A 16,016-nucleotide genomic window follows, 5' to 3' on the forward strand; every position below is an offset into this window, starting at 1 on the left:
TTAAGTTTGACGGGGGTTCCTTCATGAATCACGATCCCCATTTTCTCAGCAGAAATGGCACAAACTGCAGTTGACACAAACAACCACAAGGTGTCACTTGGGTGCCACTACTATTTTTGATGCGACTGACTTACTGCTTCCATGACGCAGCGGGGGCACGGGAACTTCAATTGATCACGGTAGTTTAAGCTTACACTTGACAAAACATTCTAATATGAAAATGTAGATGCAATTGTTGTAAAATGGTGCAGCTCCTTTAAGAAAGCACCGTGTGCAGGGATGGAGAGAGAGAAAGCGAGAGGGGATTGGCCTATGTGTGTTAGAACTAAGCGTGTGGGAAAAGTACGTGCTGTTGAGACTGGAGCGAGTCATATTCAAAATAATGCAAAAAAAAAGCAATTATCCTCATTCATTGCAACCAAAGCATGACTGCTTGCCGACGTTCAAACGAAAAATATATCAAAGCTTTTGCGTTTGAATGTAGCACGAAATAATGTTTAAACAGCTGGACAAATGATTTAGCTAATTGATTATATAACCTGTACACCAGCAATTGTTGAACATTTACCTGTACAAGTACATTGACAGTAGCCCAGCCTAACAGCATGTTGTAGGCCTACTGTAGAAATTTCACTTAAATTGCAACCGCAACATGCCTGCTTGCCAACGTTCAAACGACAACGAAAAAGATAATAAAACAACAAGAGGGTTGAGTCTGAATGACACTGAGTTTTTAGACACTGAGTTTTTGTAGTTAAGAAATATTTTCGTATAAAAAAAAATGGTCATTCTTCAATCTCCTTCACTGACGCCTATGGAAAAGGCTTAACGTCCCAAAACAACGATCAATGATCATCAAATTTCTCTCTCACATTGCTCCTCATAACCATCTATAAAAAAGTGTTTTTTTCTTTTCTTTTTGAGCACATCCGAATCCCAGGACATAACGCACTGGACCTTATAATAGGCTCGAGATATAATTCCAAAGGGGGCAGATATGGGCCACTGCACTTAAAACTTAAAAAGATGAAGCTTTCCGAACTTTGAAATTGCGATCAGTGACTGGCATCGGGTGAACGAAGCTTTTCGAAGTTGAACAGGCTATTAAAAACTATTTGCGCACCTCCATGTCACAGGAGAGACTGGGCTCTCCCTTCTATGAAAAAGACGTTAGGCTACCTGCAAACTGGCCTATGATTTCATTGCTGAGTTTGCGGCAAAGCAAGAAAATGTTTTTTTTCCTGAGTCAGGATATGGCGAGTCAGTGTCATTTATTTGTCCAATGTTAGCCTATAGATACAGACCAGTACATCTTATCAATAGTTTGAATGTCGTGTGTGTTTCTGCTCATTGACAAATACCGTTCAGCACAATGATTCATGCCCAATGAATTCCCCCTGTTAAAGTGTTCGCCTTTGTTACACTATTTGGTTTCGTGATGTAGCCTATGATAAACACCATATGGCCAAATATGTGACTCAGCTAATGTTATAGGCTATACAATTGAATTTCCCCTCTTAAAGGCAAGCTGGTGTAGCTTATTAGACTAGGCTACTATTAAAATACACCGACGGTAGCCTTGGCTATGTGTAAAGTAAGCTATCGCATGATTTCATGCACGTAAGTGAAAAGGGCCTTGCATCTGTCAAGTTCGCACAGGGCCTCGCATCCCCTTTAAAAAGTTAAAATACGCGATAAACCCGGGAAAAGTTGACAGGTTTGTTTCGGTCCCGGTGATTATTTGTGAAATTGTGCAAACGACAGCCTTTTCAAGGCATTTCAAGGAAGGAGTCGTAGCATGCAAGCTCCCAAATTGACCCAGTAGCCTAAGGCATCAATACATTGTTGGGACTGGGGAGGATCATGCGTTTTTTCTCAATCACTTTGGAGGGTCATAGAAAAAATTCTTGCTGGCGAGGGAGGGTCACGTCTTTTTTGACTAACGCTCCCAAAACTCCTCCGGTAGCCCCTTAATTAAATAAATAACGAACAGTCCCTAATTGATTAATAGCCTAGGCCTACACCAGCAATTGTTGAACATTGACCTGTACAGGACATTGACAGTAGCCCAGCCTAACAAGCAAATGTTGCAACATACATCAAAAGACGCAATTAATCAGAAATAAATAATGTAATCTGCATCGCTTTATTTAACAAACTGCAAGCAACAAGAGCATTGAGTTCGCTGTAAGGCCAAACCCAAGAGCAAAGCCTATCTGTTAAGGCAGTCGATAGGCTTTATAACGAGCTGTGTGCCTGGAAAGACGATAGATGACGGCTCTGGTCATCCCATACCCTCCCCCCACTTCCTGTAGCCTACCATTATGAAGGCATGTAGCCTAAAACGACTCGTTTCCGTTTTGTGACATTAAGCTTTTTCACGTTAAGCCCCCCTCCCCCATCCCCTTCTTTCACAAGCAGTGGGGGAGCGCGGGGCACAAAGTAACACTTTTTGGAAGACAAAGGAGGGTTCTCCGCGCTTCTGTCGTTTGGCCACAATCCGTTGCAACCAGGCCAGGACAGATATTTTAGAGAGGAGAGACGCCGGTGCAGCTCAGATGTCTTCTTAATTTTCTTTATTCTTCAGTAAAAGCTGCAGAACATTATTAAACTTTGACTAACATTTCGATGTGTCGATGTTTTTGACTAACGAACATCGAAACGTTAGTCAAAGTTTAATAATGTTCTGCACCTTTTACTAAAGAATAAAGAAAATTAAGAAGACATCTGAGCTGCACCGGCGTCTCTCCTTCTCTTTTTGGCTTTGGCTAAATATTTCTAAAATCATTTGAGTTTCACTAGTCACATGTTTTAACAAGCAACACTTGTTATTTAACTAATAACAGACGTGTGTCGAAAATTGACTTTATTTTCCATACGGAGAAATAACATATGCAGAGTCTAACCAAGGTCAATCTTGCCAAAAAAGCCCTCAAACCTGAAAACACATGAGGCAAAAGTGCAAAACATCACAAAACTAACTAAACTAACACGCGCATATTTTTGTATTGCAATCATTGTAGCCTACAGTTGTAACAGCGCGTAACAGTCGTTTTACTCCCCGGATGCGCTCATTATAAAGAACGTTTAACGTGTCCCAAAAACAGCTATCAATTAATCACCAAACGTATTATAAACAAGTATTGCCAGGAGCAACACCTTGCAAAAAATTATAACAATAGGCCTAGGCCTTTATATGGCTCTGCTCCTGCCTAGATTCGAACTCAGAACTACCTGAAAGTTGCAGACCTGTTCTGGAAATACGTGCATTAACCCACTCGACCGTCAGACAACGCTATCTGCTTCGAGTAGGCCTATTGGGTAGGACTGTAGCCTACACTGGTTGCTGTGGCACAGTCTTGAGTGACCGAATTCGTTTTTCTTTGTCATATGAATGCTGTCATTTTGTTAACATTACTGTTAAGGAGATGCTGTAGGCAAAGTCTATATTTCAACCTCGTTAGTGTAGTAAAAAAAATCAGAACTATTCACAAGGTTTCTGGGCAGCATATTTATGTTCTGTTAGCAAGCGAACTTCTCATGACTACCGACAAAGTAGCCTACTGCCAGCTGACGAAGCTCTCATTTTAAAACATTACTGAGAGACAGACAATGTACAATCAAGAAATCTTGCCACTGAATCCAAAACTATGTTTAACATTATGTACAAGGCTTAGGCTACAGTGGACTAGCATGTTGCAGGGGCTGCTAAAAACACAGAGAAACGCACTGAAAACTCGGCCAATCACAGCCCTTGCTGTCGAATGCGCCGTCTGGTTCGACCGTGGAACTCCACAGCGGACTATGCTGCCCCCAAGCGGCTGCAGTTGTACTTACATTTCACCATTCACCATGATCGTGAATGAAGTGTCAATTTTTAACTGGGACCCACTGTAATGGCCCCTAATTTTTTAAAATTTCAATGTTTAGGGCAGTGTGATAGACTTCCATGGAAATCTGTGTTGGTGCTGGTGTTTAGGAATTGTCTCCTTCCAATGTTGAGGGAGTTCCGTTAAAAATATTAGAAGTGACAACAAGGGATAAACCCTAGTTCTCACATAATAGGCCTTTCATGTGAGAATGCATGATGTTCATTTTGGCAGCAATAAAAAGGTTGGGCCATGCAACAGAAAAGACCATTGCTGGATGTTGACAGACTTCAGCCCCCAAGATTAATTGTCTGAAATAAAAAAAATAAAAAAAGAATTACACACATCTACATTAAAGAGCATTTGGTAAACATGCTGCTTTAGTTATGGTCATACCTCTGGCCTCAGGTTGTACTGGTTTCCCTTGATGAGAAAGAATGTTCCGGTAGCCACTCCCAGCAGCCCCAGAGTCAGACCCACCCCACAGAACACTGATGGACCAAGACTGGGCTCAGACACTTCAACATCTAAGGAGGACACGCACACACACAGGAATCAGACACTTCAACATAACCGAGGAAGTTACACACGCGTAAACACACAGGTGATGTTTCTGCATTGCAGAAGAATCTAAAACACAATCCACATTAAAAAGAGGATTAATTAACTAAGTACACATAACTCAAGCTTGTCAGGTAACAAATTTGTGTTAATAAAAATTGTTGTATTGACTTGAATGAGACTGAATGGGATTCAAGTCAGCTCACCCCAGTATCTTGTCAAGGGTTCATCCAGTGTCTCGTGCTCCACAGTGCAGGTGTACATGTCTCCCTCCTGGGGAGTGAATTGCAGGCTGGAGAACATTTTGAAGGAGCCATCTCTATTCATGTAGTACCGACTCAGCGTCACACCTCTGGTCACATTCTTCATGTTCTTGGTCCACCTCACTGTGACTCGAGGTGGGTAGAATCCAGTCACGAGGCAGATGAGAGTGTTGTCAGATCCCAGCTGAACATCATTTTTTGGGTAGACAGCACTTCCGACAGCACTTTGGGCTTCTGAAATGTACACGTTTTTGGGTTAATATACCAGATTAGATTACAGATTGTTTTATAAATGATATTTGTTTTTGTTTACACCCTTGGTCTACCAGTTGTGTTTTAGGATCACACACATCTTACCTTGAGCAGGTAATGGATCATTAAAAACCTGTTTCATGTAATCCATATTAGATTTGAAATAGATCATCCGAATGGAAGCGATTTCATATATTGGTCCAAAGTATTTCTCATAGTCAATTAGAGGGTCAAAAGATGGTGGCATTGTGCGGACAATCTCCTTCCTTTGGAAATCCACATACATCATCTCATTCCCATTGAGAACTACTGAAAATTGCTCTTGACCATCTGTATCAGTGAATTCAATGATGCTTAGATCAAATGTAACTGAAAGAGAATGGCAGGTAAAACATATTACTATAGCTCTATACAGCCTCAGGCCATTCCACCCATGTCTGCCACTTTAGCGTGTCACGGCCCTCTTATGGAGTCAATATTGGGCCTTCAATATTTTGAGATGGTGAAAAGTATGGGGGATATTTTGTGACATATTATCAATATATTTTTCATTGCATGTGACAATCTTTTGGTCAATAAATATATCTTTCATTGCATGCGGCAATCTATTAGTCAATAAATATATCTTTCATTACATACGGCAATCTATTGGTCAATATATATATCTTTCATTGCATGTGCCAATCTATTGGTCAATAACTTTGTGTCTATTCGTGTTAAGCACCAGACTTTCTCAGAAATCCAACACATGGAGTTATTCGCTACTAGCAGTATTTTATGTTTTTACTCTTACTCAAGTACTTAATTATGTTAGTAGTTTAACTTCTACTTGAGTAATTATAATGATAAAGTAACAATAACCTACTTTTACTTGAGTATACCCCATTTTGTTTGTCCTAAACACGATAAGAGTCTAACCATATGAAATCATTCATAAAATAAAATACATAAGAAAAAACATATGTATGCACACTCAAGTGCTACAGCAGTCATTACAGTTTTTCTCAATCGCTTTAATGCTTGTGTTAACTCTGACATCACATTTTCAAAACAATTAACACGCAGGTCTAAACAGAAGCACTCTGGCCAAAATGCCATATTTTGCTTTCCAAAGAGTTTAACACTCTCAAAACATGTAGAAAAAACAAATGTCGTCTTCAAACAACACAACTTGTAGTCAAATCACTGTGTGATTCCAATCAATCATTACACACTGGACAACAAAATGCAAAACATATAGTTCTCAAAATGAGGAGTTTCAGCCTTCATTTTTGCTATGGTTGTGCCATAGTGCCATACAACTCTGAAAAGACTAAATTTTTTGTAATTGCTAAAACAAAATTTCTGAAAACCTTGCTCCGTTTTCTTAAAACATTAAACACAAAACCTTTAAGCACTTTTTACAAAACCTCTCACTCCTCTTGCAAAATCAAACTTTCACATCCAAACAGATATATATACCAGTGGTCAACTGTTGTTGGCATCTTTCGCTACAAGAACACTTTAACAAATGAGTCATACTCTCTGTTGTAATTAGGGATGGGCATCGTTAAGAAACTTACACTGTGTGCTAGGGTGCAGGATAAGGCTGAAAAGGATGATAAATGTCTTCATTTTGAGGATGATACAGGGTGAAGAAACAAAAGTAAATCAGAGTGATCTTACAGTGCCAAAGTGCTAAATCCACACTGGCCAACATTAACAGCTGTTGATGTAAACCTCTCAATCGTTTTTATAGGCTACTGTAGCGAGAATGGGCACACTGATGGTTGGCAGCCTGGCGAGAGAGGGCGGACCCCCAGAGGGTGGATATGCTACCTGTTGAGGAAGTTCTCCCTCTTTCTGTTGTGGCAGATATGGGCCACTGATTTCTAGTGCCTGTTTAGTAAATGGTTGGTAAATGGAATGTTGTGCAGGGCAAATAAGCAACTCTTGCATAACAGTATCTATCTGAAAGATTAACACACACTTTGAATGAATTGTAGGCTACTGAATGAAGCCATTTTCTTGAATTGGCTCTCCACTGTAATCTTTAAGTTTTGGAGTATTATATAAATATATTGGAATATGATATAGAAACTTTCTTTTTATAGAAGTCTTTTAGCCTTTATGTTTTTTATGTTGATAGGGCAGTAAGAGACTGACAGGAGGTGAGTGGGAGAGAGAGATGTGGTGGGATAGGGAAATAACCCCAGTCAGACTCGAAACCAGGTCCCCATGCAATTTGGACCCAAATATGATATGGGTGCTATTACAAGTGCACGGTTGAGCACACGGCGGTTGAATAGTTTAGCCTTACTGTATTTTGAAAGAGAGTTGACAGAAAGTCTGGACCGTGATCAAAGTCTTGCACTGTAGCCATTTTACCCGTCAAAACGCAGCCAGCACACATTCATTCCTCATATTTGCATATAGGCTACACACACATTCTGTTGAAACATTTTTTTTTTTTACCAAACAAGTCAGTGCAACATATGCACAGCAGATATATTTACATTGGAGTGAACAAAAATATGCTCACAAAAAACAGTAAACTGAAAAATAAAATGTGGTTGTCTTCTTTGGTCATGAACTCCTCTACCAGCTCTCCCTCTTCCTCCCCCTCTCATTCTCACCCTCCCTCTTCCTCTCTCTGCAACATCTTCCATTGTTGTTGTAAAAAAAAGGTGCTCACCTGTGGTCTTTTCATAGTGCTTACTTCCTGATTGAAGTGGTAACAATTAACCATTGAGGTGATTGCTTTTGATTGGTCAAATATAGGGACAGTTTTGCATAAATTCCTGCACAAAAGCTTTAATCTCACAGAAGAGATCATACAGCCAACAGCAATGTTGGGTTCCTTCGTGCTGATATTATCATATCTCAGTGGCAGAGCAGGTCGGTTAAAATGTCACCCCAATAATGTTAAAATTATATTAACATATTTTATGTTCATGGTATATGACGAAGACACACTATTGTAAGTCACTTTGGACAAGAGTGTCTGCCAAATACTTGCCATGAAAATAGTTTTAGCCTACTGTATATTATTGTATGCCCTCTGATATGTAGGTACAATAGATATTTGTATTACTATTACTATTTGTATTGTATTTGTATAAGTATTACATTGAATTTTGAACCTGATATTGAAACGCAAATAATATTGTGCACATTTTGCTTTGTTTATAGATGCATATGATATCCATTATTGTTTGAAAACCTGTCACTCCAGCACCTTGGACCTGAGTGACATGGTGTTCGTTAACTCCTATTACTTCAATAGGATCAAATATTTAGTGTTTAACAGCTCAGTTGGAAGGTTTGTTGGATATACTGAAGTAGGGGAGAGGTTGGCAGAGTCTTCCAACGAGAATGAAGCATTTTTGAATATGCGAAATGCTGTCAACGGATACTGCAATACAGCAGCTGATTTATACAAAACTTATCGGATGCGTGTCACGTGTAAGTAATACCACACCAAAATTACCTTTAACATTTCAGAAAGCTTAAATGTATGTTTCAAAACTGTTTTAGATTAAATTATTTACTTATAAAGTACTTTAATGATCACAGTAATTATCTGTACCGTGAGTTTTACAGGTTGCATTTTTTTATATATCCAGTGCAACCTCAAAGTATTCAGACCCTTTCAAGTTTTCCACATTTTATGTTTCAGACATCTTAGAATTGATTCTATTAATTTATTTTCTCATCAGTCTAATACTCCAATACTCCACAAAAAAAAGCATTTGCATATGTGTTCAGACACTTATTATGTTATGACACTTGCAATTGAGTTCTGGTGCATCCTACTTCTATCAGTGGTCCTTGAGATGGCTCTAGAACTTGATGATACTAACACTCCGCAATACATCTAGTTTCTTTATACATTTGCAAAACACTCAAAAGAGTAGACCTGCTCTTTTTGTGGTGCATTGGGGTATGCAGATTCATGAAAACAATTTAATTGAATCCATTTTTAAGATGAGTCTGAAGCATAACAAAATGTGGGAAAACTTGAAAGGGTCTTAAAACTTTTGGTTACACTGTATCATTTAGGGTCTTAATGTATTGGATCATTCTATAAAATGGGTGCCTTTTCCACTATAAAACTGTCAACCTTTTCATCAAAAGTACATTTCTTTACAATTTATCCACAGCATTAAAGGGGATATCTGGTGTAAAATGGATTTTGGATATTTGCATGATAACGAGTTTGAACGTTCGTTGGGGAGCAAAAAAACACTAATCCGATGCTTAGCCTGTTTTTAGGTCATGCTTCCAAAATGCTAACAGTGGTAGGAGGTTTGGGATGTCAGAATCAGAAACATTATATTTGAGATGTGATAGGTGATAGATCACTAGATAGTAACACATATATGTATACATAATTCAGGGTATCACAATCCAAAATTCACTTTTGCAGCTGAGCCCAGAGTGAAGCTGAGTTTGGGGAAGCCTTTCAATGATAATCACCCTGGCATGCTGGTATGCAGCGCTTACGACTTCTACCCAAAAATGATCCGCATAAGCTGGTACAGAGATGGGCAGAAGGTGACCAGCGATGTCTGGGCCACAGAGGAGCTAGCGGATGGAGACTGGTTCTACCAGAGCCACTCGCATCTGGAGTTCACCCCCAAACCTGGAGAGAAGATCACCTGTGAGGTGGAGCACATCAGCTTCAAGGAGCCCAGAGAGTTTGTCTGGGGTATGTGCACTGAGTTCTCAATAGCTAAGTGTGGCCTACTGCTAGAAGTGCTGGGTATGTGCACTGAGTTCTCAATAGCTAAGTGTGGCCTACTGCTAGAAGTGCTGGGTATGTGCACTGCGTTCTCAATAGCTAAGTGTGGCCTACTGCTAGAAGTGCTGGGTATGTGCACTGAGTTCTCAATAGCTAAGTGTGGCCTACTGCTAGAAGTGCTGGGTATGTGCACTGCGTTCTCAATAGCTAAGTGTGGCCTACTGCTAGAAGTGCTGGGTATGTGCACTGCGTTCTCAATAGCTAAGTGTGGCCTACTGCTAGAAGTGCTGGGTTGTGCACTGAGTTCTCAATAGCTAAGTGTGGCCTACTGCTAGAAGTGCTGGGTTGTGCACTGAGTTCTCAATAGCTAAGTGTGGCCTACTGCTAGAAGTGCTGGGTTGTCACTGACTAAAAAATCTACCACATGAAACTGAATGAAGAAGGCACACAGAAAACAGTTTGATGCTGACACAGTGGAAATATTCTATTGATTCAATAGGCTGCCTAGAATACCGGTCTCTTGAATGAGACTAAGGAATGTTCATTACACAGTTTATTAGTTATATTTTCAAGAGCTCAATACATAATCGCTATTTTAAAGACAAAACAGTTAGAGTGATAAGTACAGTTAAGAAGAGGACCATGGTGATTCACTAATTCTGACTAAGCAATCACAACTTACCTTGTACAACTTGAATATTCCAAAAGACTCAATGCAAAAAACAGTAGAGAAAGACCCTAACCAAATTAGTTAGACACAATTAAAAAAAAATACTTGCAACACACAGAGCAGCAATGTTTATTTCACACAATAAAAGCAATAAAATAGTCACAGCAATAAAAAGTCACAATAAACAATGATTAGAGGGGAGGGCATCTCAGAATCTCAGATATGCTTAGACTGACACACCTAGCTTTGGCTCTGAGTCCACAGCCTTATGATTCAGGAGAACAGGCCTAATCATTCACAGGATGGATACCCTCTGTCAATGGTTGCTAAGAACCTACAGTATATAAACTAATATCACCCGAGGCATAGACTCCTATGACTTAATAGTAACAGTCTTCTGTGTGGATGAACTCATTAAGTGGTTGCTAACAGCAACATATGATTCAAGGTGTAGGTTTGGTTATTTTGCCTACTTAGGCTACACTCTGTGCGGTGAAAAAGCTTTGGATGTCTCTTTTCTTTTTTGGTGGTACTGCTGATTTCCAAAGCACAAAAAAGGCAAAAGTGCAAAGGGAATACTGATCTGAAGTTTTACCCTTTCCTAGGGTATGTATTGGCAGATAGCCCTGATAACTTACTCTTGTTGGCACACCTGTTTACTAAGATTTGGGAACTCTACAAAGCCAAATGCAAAATGCAAAAGAAATAATAATAAATTGCGCACCAGAACATTCTCCTGTTCACAAGAAATTCAAAGCCCCAAAGAGGACATGGGCAAAAAATAAAAATTTGTATGTTTCTCGTGACCACCAGAAACTCTGTAAGCAGGCTCTGTAACACTCTGTCCTGGAACAGGAGTTATTTTTTAAATGCTATGCAATTGCCTGGAGCTGGCTGTGATGCCCCTCCAATAAGCTTAAGACAAAAAAAAAGATCAAGATCAAGATTTGCAAGATCAAAGGATACTTTGCCACAGGGCACAAGACTTTATGTGCCCTGCTTATAGATATGTCAAAGTACAAGTCCCAGACCCAAACCAGTTAAAGGTTGTATCAGCGATGGCGGGGTAACGTCACTTCTGTTGATGTTCAAACAAAACAGAGAGCTAGCTTGCTACTCCCTCCCCCTCCATCCCGTGCAATTGAAACTCTCCTGAACGCGCATCTCGTCTGTTATTGGTTGGAACACTTTATTTTGCCTTGGCAACACTTGTTGTTAGAAATTGTTTTTGTGTGCAGATCTCAGAGCCTAGGTTGCCTACAGAGACGTGTTTTTTTGATGGCCTGCTTATGGGGCGGGCAGCTAGCAGATCGGGTGGAAAGATTAGATGAATGTTTTATGTTTGGGCCTTTTTTGGGCCTGCAATCGCTGATACTACCTTTAAAGGAACCATATGTAAGATTGTGGCCAAAATTGGTACTGCAATCACTTTCAAATTACTGTAGAGCGGTGTATCCCCTCCCCCTCCCCCTCCCCCCTGACTCGAGGTTGCCAACCCGGATGCCGAAACACTACTGACTTTGTGATTAGTAGATAGATGGAGGGTGGCGCATCAGGCCAAAACACAACATGACATGACAAAACACAACATCAACATCAGTTGAGGGCTGCAACTTCACTTTTTAAATGACAATATCCTGGCCAGACTACTGTTGTCAGTGATATAAGTATTTGAAATGAACATTATTTCTTAATGTCTAGTGACATATCAGGGCCATTTTATGATTAATTTAAATAGATTTCTTACATACGGTTCCTTTAACTCTGCCAGCTACATTAGGATCATTGATTTTTTTTTTTTTACTTCTTATTGGTTTAGGACCAGTGGTCAGATGGTCAAATTACCTGCAAAAAGTCATTTCTGGGAGGCTCCCATCACCATGTCATGTTTAGTGATTAGTCACACACACACACACACACACACACACACACACACACACACACACCACACACACACACACACACACACACACACACACACTCTTGCTTGCTCACTCCAGATATTATTATAATATCCCGGGATATTGTATCAAATTTGCAGGAGTCTGTGAGCTGCTATCAATATGCGTGAAACTCACAGAACTTTCAGGAGGTTTGGGATGTCAGAATGAGCATTACATTTGAGTTGTAATGGGTTGTAGATTACTAAATAAGACAGTAATATATGTCCAACTTCGTATACTGGCAGACTCCTCCATGCCCAAGTCTGAGAGGAATAAGGTGGCCATTGGGGCTGCTGGACTGGTGCTGGGCCTGATGGTCTGTGCTGCTGGACAGCTCTACTACAGGAAGAAGTCTCAAGGTTAGTAGTGTCTAGATACAGCAGGGCACAGTGTTGGTCTGGCAAAACATAGAATTACAGACAAATATGCCAATAGCAAGTCCTCAAAAAAGAAATCAAGCAGATAACCGAAAAGGGTAATGCTTTTTAATAACTATTAAGCATTTATTTGTAGCTATTAAGCATGTATTTGTAAACTATTACTAAATGAAGCAATAAGCCATGAGAGGCTGTAGGTTACAATGATTTTAGAACAGTTAAGGGGCGTTGTTAGGCACTACTCGCAAGCGGCGTCCAGCTGCATCATCTCTAACTTTTGTATCAATCTGTGGTGGCACATGTAATTTACAATGAAATGCAGTCAAGATGTATGGTTATGCTAGGTTTTACAACGGCATTGAACGTGATTCAGCCAATCATAATTGAGGACTGGAACTATCCGTTTTAGAATGCTTTGTTCCTCATTTGTAAAGCATTGTTCCTACATTAATGAATTATTATTAATTAACATTAATTAATCAATAAAGCATTTGTACACACAGTTATAAATGGTTTGTCCAAAGTAAATAAGCCTATGTCTAAAATATGTTCATAAATTGTTGTTAATAATTAATAAATGATGCAATAATAATTTGTTAATGAAGTAATATTTTCATTACCAGTATTTAACAGTTGTTAAGGAATTGTCTATTGGTTATAAGATCAGTTAGAATGGGCGTGTTTATGATTAAGAAACTTTTTACATCTACATGTATGCATGCCTTTATAACAATAATGATTAAACACATGCACTAATGATTAGTTAGGGTGTGGATACATGTTTTAAAAAACACTTCCTAATACTATAATTCATGATTAACTCAGGAGTTGCAAGTGGTTAAGGATATTTTGTGGGCTCATCTAAAGTGAGGACTTTCCATGTCTTACAGCGCATTTACAAATGAGTTGTAAAGGTTACATTTGCATTTATTCATTTAGCAGACACTTTCATCCAAAGCGACTTACACATGTCAATTAAATTAAAGGCCAAGGGCACAATGGCAGAAGCAGGGAATTGAACACACAACTTTTCAGTCTACTGCATGCTAGCCTGGATCCTTATCCACTACACTACCTCCACAGCTTTACTGTATCACTATGAACGAACTATTTATAACTATGTGTACAAATGCTTTACTGATGAGGATTAATGTAGGAACAATGCTTTACAAATAAGGCACAAAACATTTAGTAATAGTGTACAAATGCGTAATAGTGTGTAGTTATTATAAAGTGTTACCGATGTGGGTAGTCATTATCATCTTCATGACAGTCATAAGTGACTGACTTTTTTCTATGGGTGAATGCTAAGTAATAAATAGAAATGTAATGTAGACCTAGTTGGAAGAACCTACATTGTACATAAACACTACATTTATGTGAATGAATGCATATGTTATGTTTTACGTTTATGTGTCTCGTAGGCTGGATCATAGGTCTGCCAGGATGAGAGTTCATTATAGACCCTTTCAAGAGAGTTCCATTATCAGCATCATAGTTGGCCCCACAAGACTTCTGTTTTAACATTCCATATGTTATCTTAATGCAGAGGAAGTAGATTGGGGCCCAAATAGAATGTTCAAGCATTGTTTTTGTTTTTATTGTTGAAAGGGTCTATAAGGACCCATCTTTCATGTGAGCTATCAGCACACTTTATGTCTCCAAATGTTAACTATGAAGCACCTTTTACTTCTGAACTGGTATTGTAAATATCATTGTCTTGCATCTGACTTTTTGTACTTCTGTGATTTCTTCCCTTTGCTATTGCATAGGATGTTGTAGGTACACATAGTGCTTTGGTGTGATTTATCAAATCCATCTAATGAGTAATATAACATCTGTAATGGTAAATGTGTTAACACTGGCTGTTTGATTGCCCTTTGATTCCACAAGAATGAATTCTGTTATGTTACTTCATGTAATCCATGTAACTGAGATTTTTGGCCCATAAACTGTCCTGGAAGGCATTGTTGAGATGTGGCTGTAAGGTAAACAAGGAAGTAAAGAGTGTATACAACATCTGTCATTACTTTATACATAAACCCAATAATAGTACATAAACCATATAGATTTTTCTGGTACTTTTGTCTTTCATTCCATTGCTCTTACTGTTGGTTATTGGTAGATAGGACTTTAGCGTCCTCTACTGACAAGTCTGAACAGTAAACTCACTTGCTCCACATGCCTTCCTTGTGTGTTTTGTTTGCTGCAGTGCCAACATTTCTTCACATATACACACACATATTGCATATATATTGCATATATTTGGACAAAAGCGTAACCATATATATTCACACACACACATACTGTACCACACACACATATTGCATATATATTCTCACATATACTGTACCTCACACACACATATTGCATATATGTTCTCACATATACTGTACCTCACACACATATTGCATACATATTCTCACATATAACATCCCTCTTAATGTGGCCTAGCTGGAGTGTCAACATTTCTCACATACTGTAGCTCTTAATATGGCCTAGGCTACTCTTTTAGATATGTGGCAACAACAGTTTTTTTCAACACACACAGCCAAATAAATGCTGTTTTTATTTCAAATCTAACTTTTCAAAACATAAAAAACAAAGCAAAACACATCCTCTCTCAGTGTTCCCACTGATCAACTTTCTGTGAAAATATCTCTCTGTTCTTCTGACTGCTACATTATGCCACCTAGTGGCTCATAGATGGTATAACCAGTGTATTCAGAAAACCTTTTTTCAAGGAAAAAAACTGAAGCCCTGCTGGAAATCAACAGTCAGTGCACACACAGCCTCTCCCAAGTGACCTACTTCTGCTCTGTCACTAACCCATACTGGTCACAAATCATAGATGCAAAAAGCAGCTGCAAAAGCTCAGCTCCTCAGCAAACAACCGCAGCTAGCTACTGGATCTAACCCTGCTGCAACTTCTGATGACATTTGACTTCCCAAAATGGGAATGTGCAGGCTCCACAGTGACCTAACAGCACATAAGATGCATCTTACAATTAATCACAGATGGAAATGTGACATGAGTACAGTAAATACATTCAACTCATAATCAAAGATTAAATTAAAGATTAAAGATAACAGATTTTCCTCAATAACTAGCACATTTATTATGCTGATTCTAAAAGTGCAGTAGACTGGACATGTAACAAGTATTCAAAATGTATGTGTGACTGACTTTGAGGACTTTTATACCCCAGTACCACCAAACTTTCCTTGACCATGAACAATTTTAAAAATATAAACACGAGATGTGCTGAAATAACATTCAGTTGAGGGAGTATAGAGTGGCATTCTTATCTAAAACACACACATTTTAAAACACAGTAAGTGGCTTTTCCTAACAGTA

At 39.0% G+C, this 16,016-nt stretch overlaps 3 protein-coding genes across 3 annotated transcripts in view; 1 reads left to right on the forward strand and 2 right to left on the reverse strand.

The window, feature by feature from the left end:
* LOC121715023 (H-2 class II histocompatibility antigen, A-U alpha chain-like) overlaps positions 1–6,589 on the reverse strand; it is a 46,602-nt gene extending 40,013 nt beyond the window's left edge. Inside the window, exon 1 of the mRNA XM_042100312.1 lies at positions 6,508–6,589. Coding sequence (XP_041956246.1) covers positions 6,508–6,559 — 52 coding nt within the window. The 5' untranslated portion in view covers positions 6,560–6,589. The remainder of the gene's footprint in view (positions 1–6,507) is intronic.
* LOC121714905 (H-2 class II histocompatibility antigen, A-R alpha chain-like) lies at positions 4,153–5,380 on the reverse strand. The gene is made up of 4 exons (XM_042100099.1): positions 5,377–5,380; positions 5,051–5,314; positions 4,637–4,927; positions 4,153–4,396 (listed from the first exon to the last, which is right to left on the reverse strand). Exons 1-4 carry the CDS (start codon positions 5,378–5,380, stop codon positions 4,260–4,262), a joined length of 696 nt encoding a protein of 231 aa, XP_041956033.1. The 3' UTR covers positions 4,153–4,259.
* Positions 6,590–9,213: 2,624 nt separating the features above from the next.
* LOC121715702 (H-2 class II histocompatibility antigen, A-S beta chain-like) lies at positions 9,214–14,120 on the forward strand. The gene is made up of 4 exons (XM_042101591.1): positions 9,214–9,232; positions 9,354–9,635; positions 12,527–12,640; positions 14,083–14,120. The coding sequence occupies exons 1-4, from the start codon at positions 9,214–9,216 to the stop codon at positions 14,106–14,108; spliced, it is 441 nt and encodes a 146-aa protein (XP_041957525.1). The 3' UTR covers positions 14,109–14,120.
* The last annotated feature ends 1,896 nt before the right edge of the window (positions 14,121–16,016 follow it).

Source organism: Alosa sapidissima, chromosome 8, assembly GCF_018492685.1.
Source record: "Alosa sapidissima isolate fAloSap1 chromosome 8, fAloSap1.pri, whole genome shotgun sequence".
NCBI classification, from domain to species: Eukaryota; Metazoa; Chordata; class Actinopteri; order Clupeiformes; family Clupeidae; genus Alosa; species Alosa sapidissima.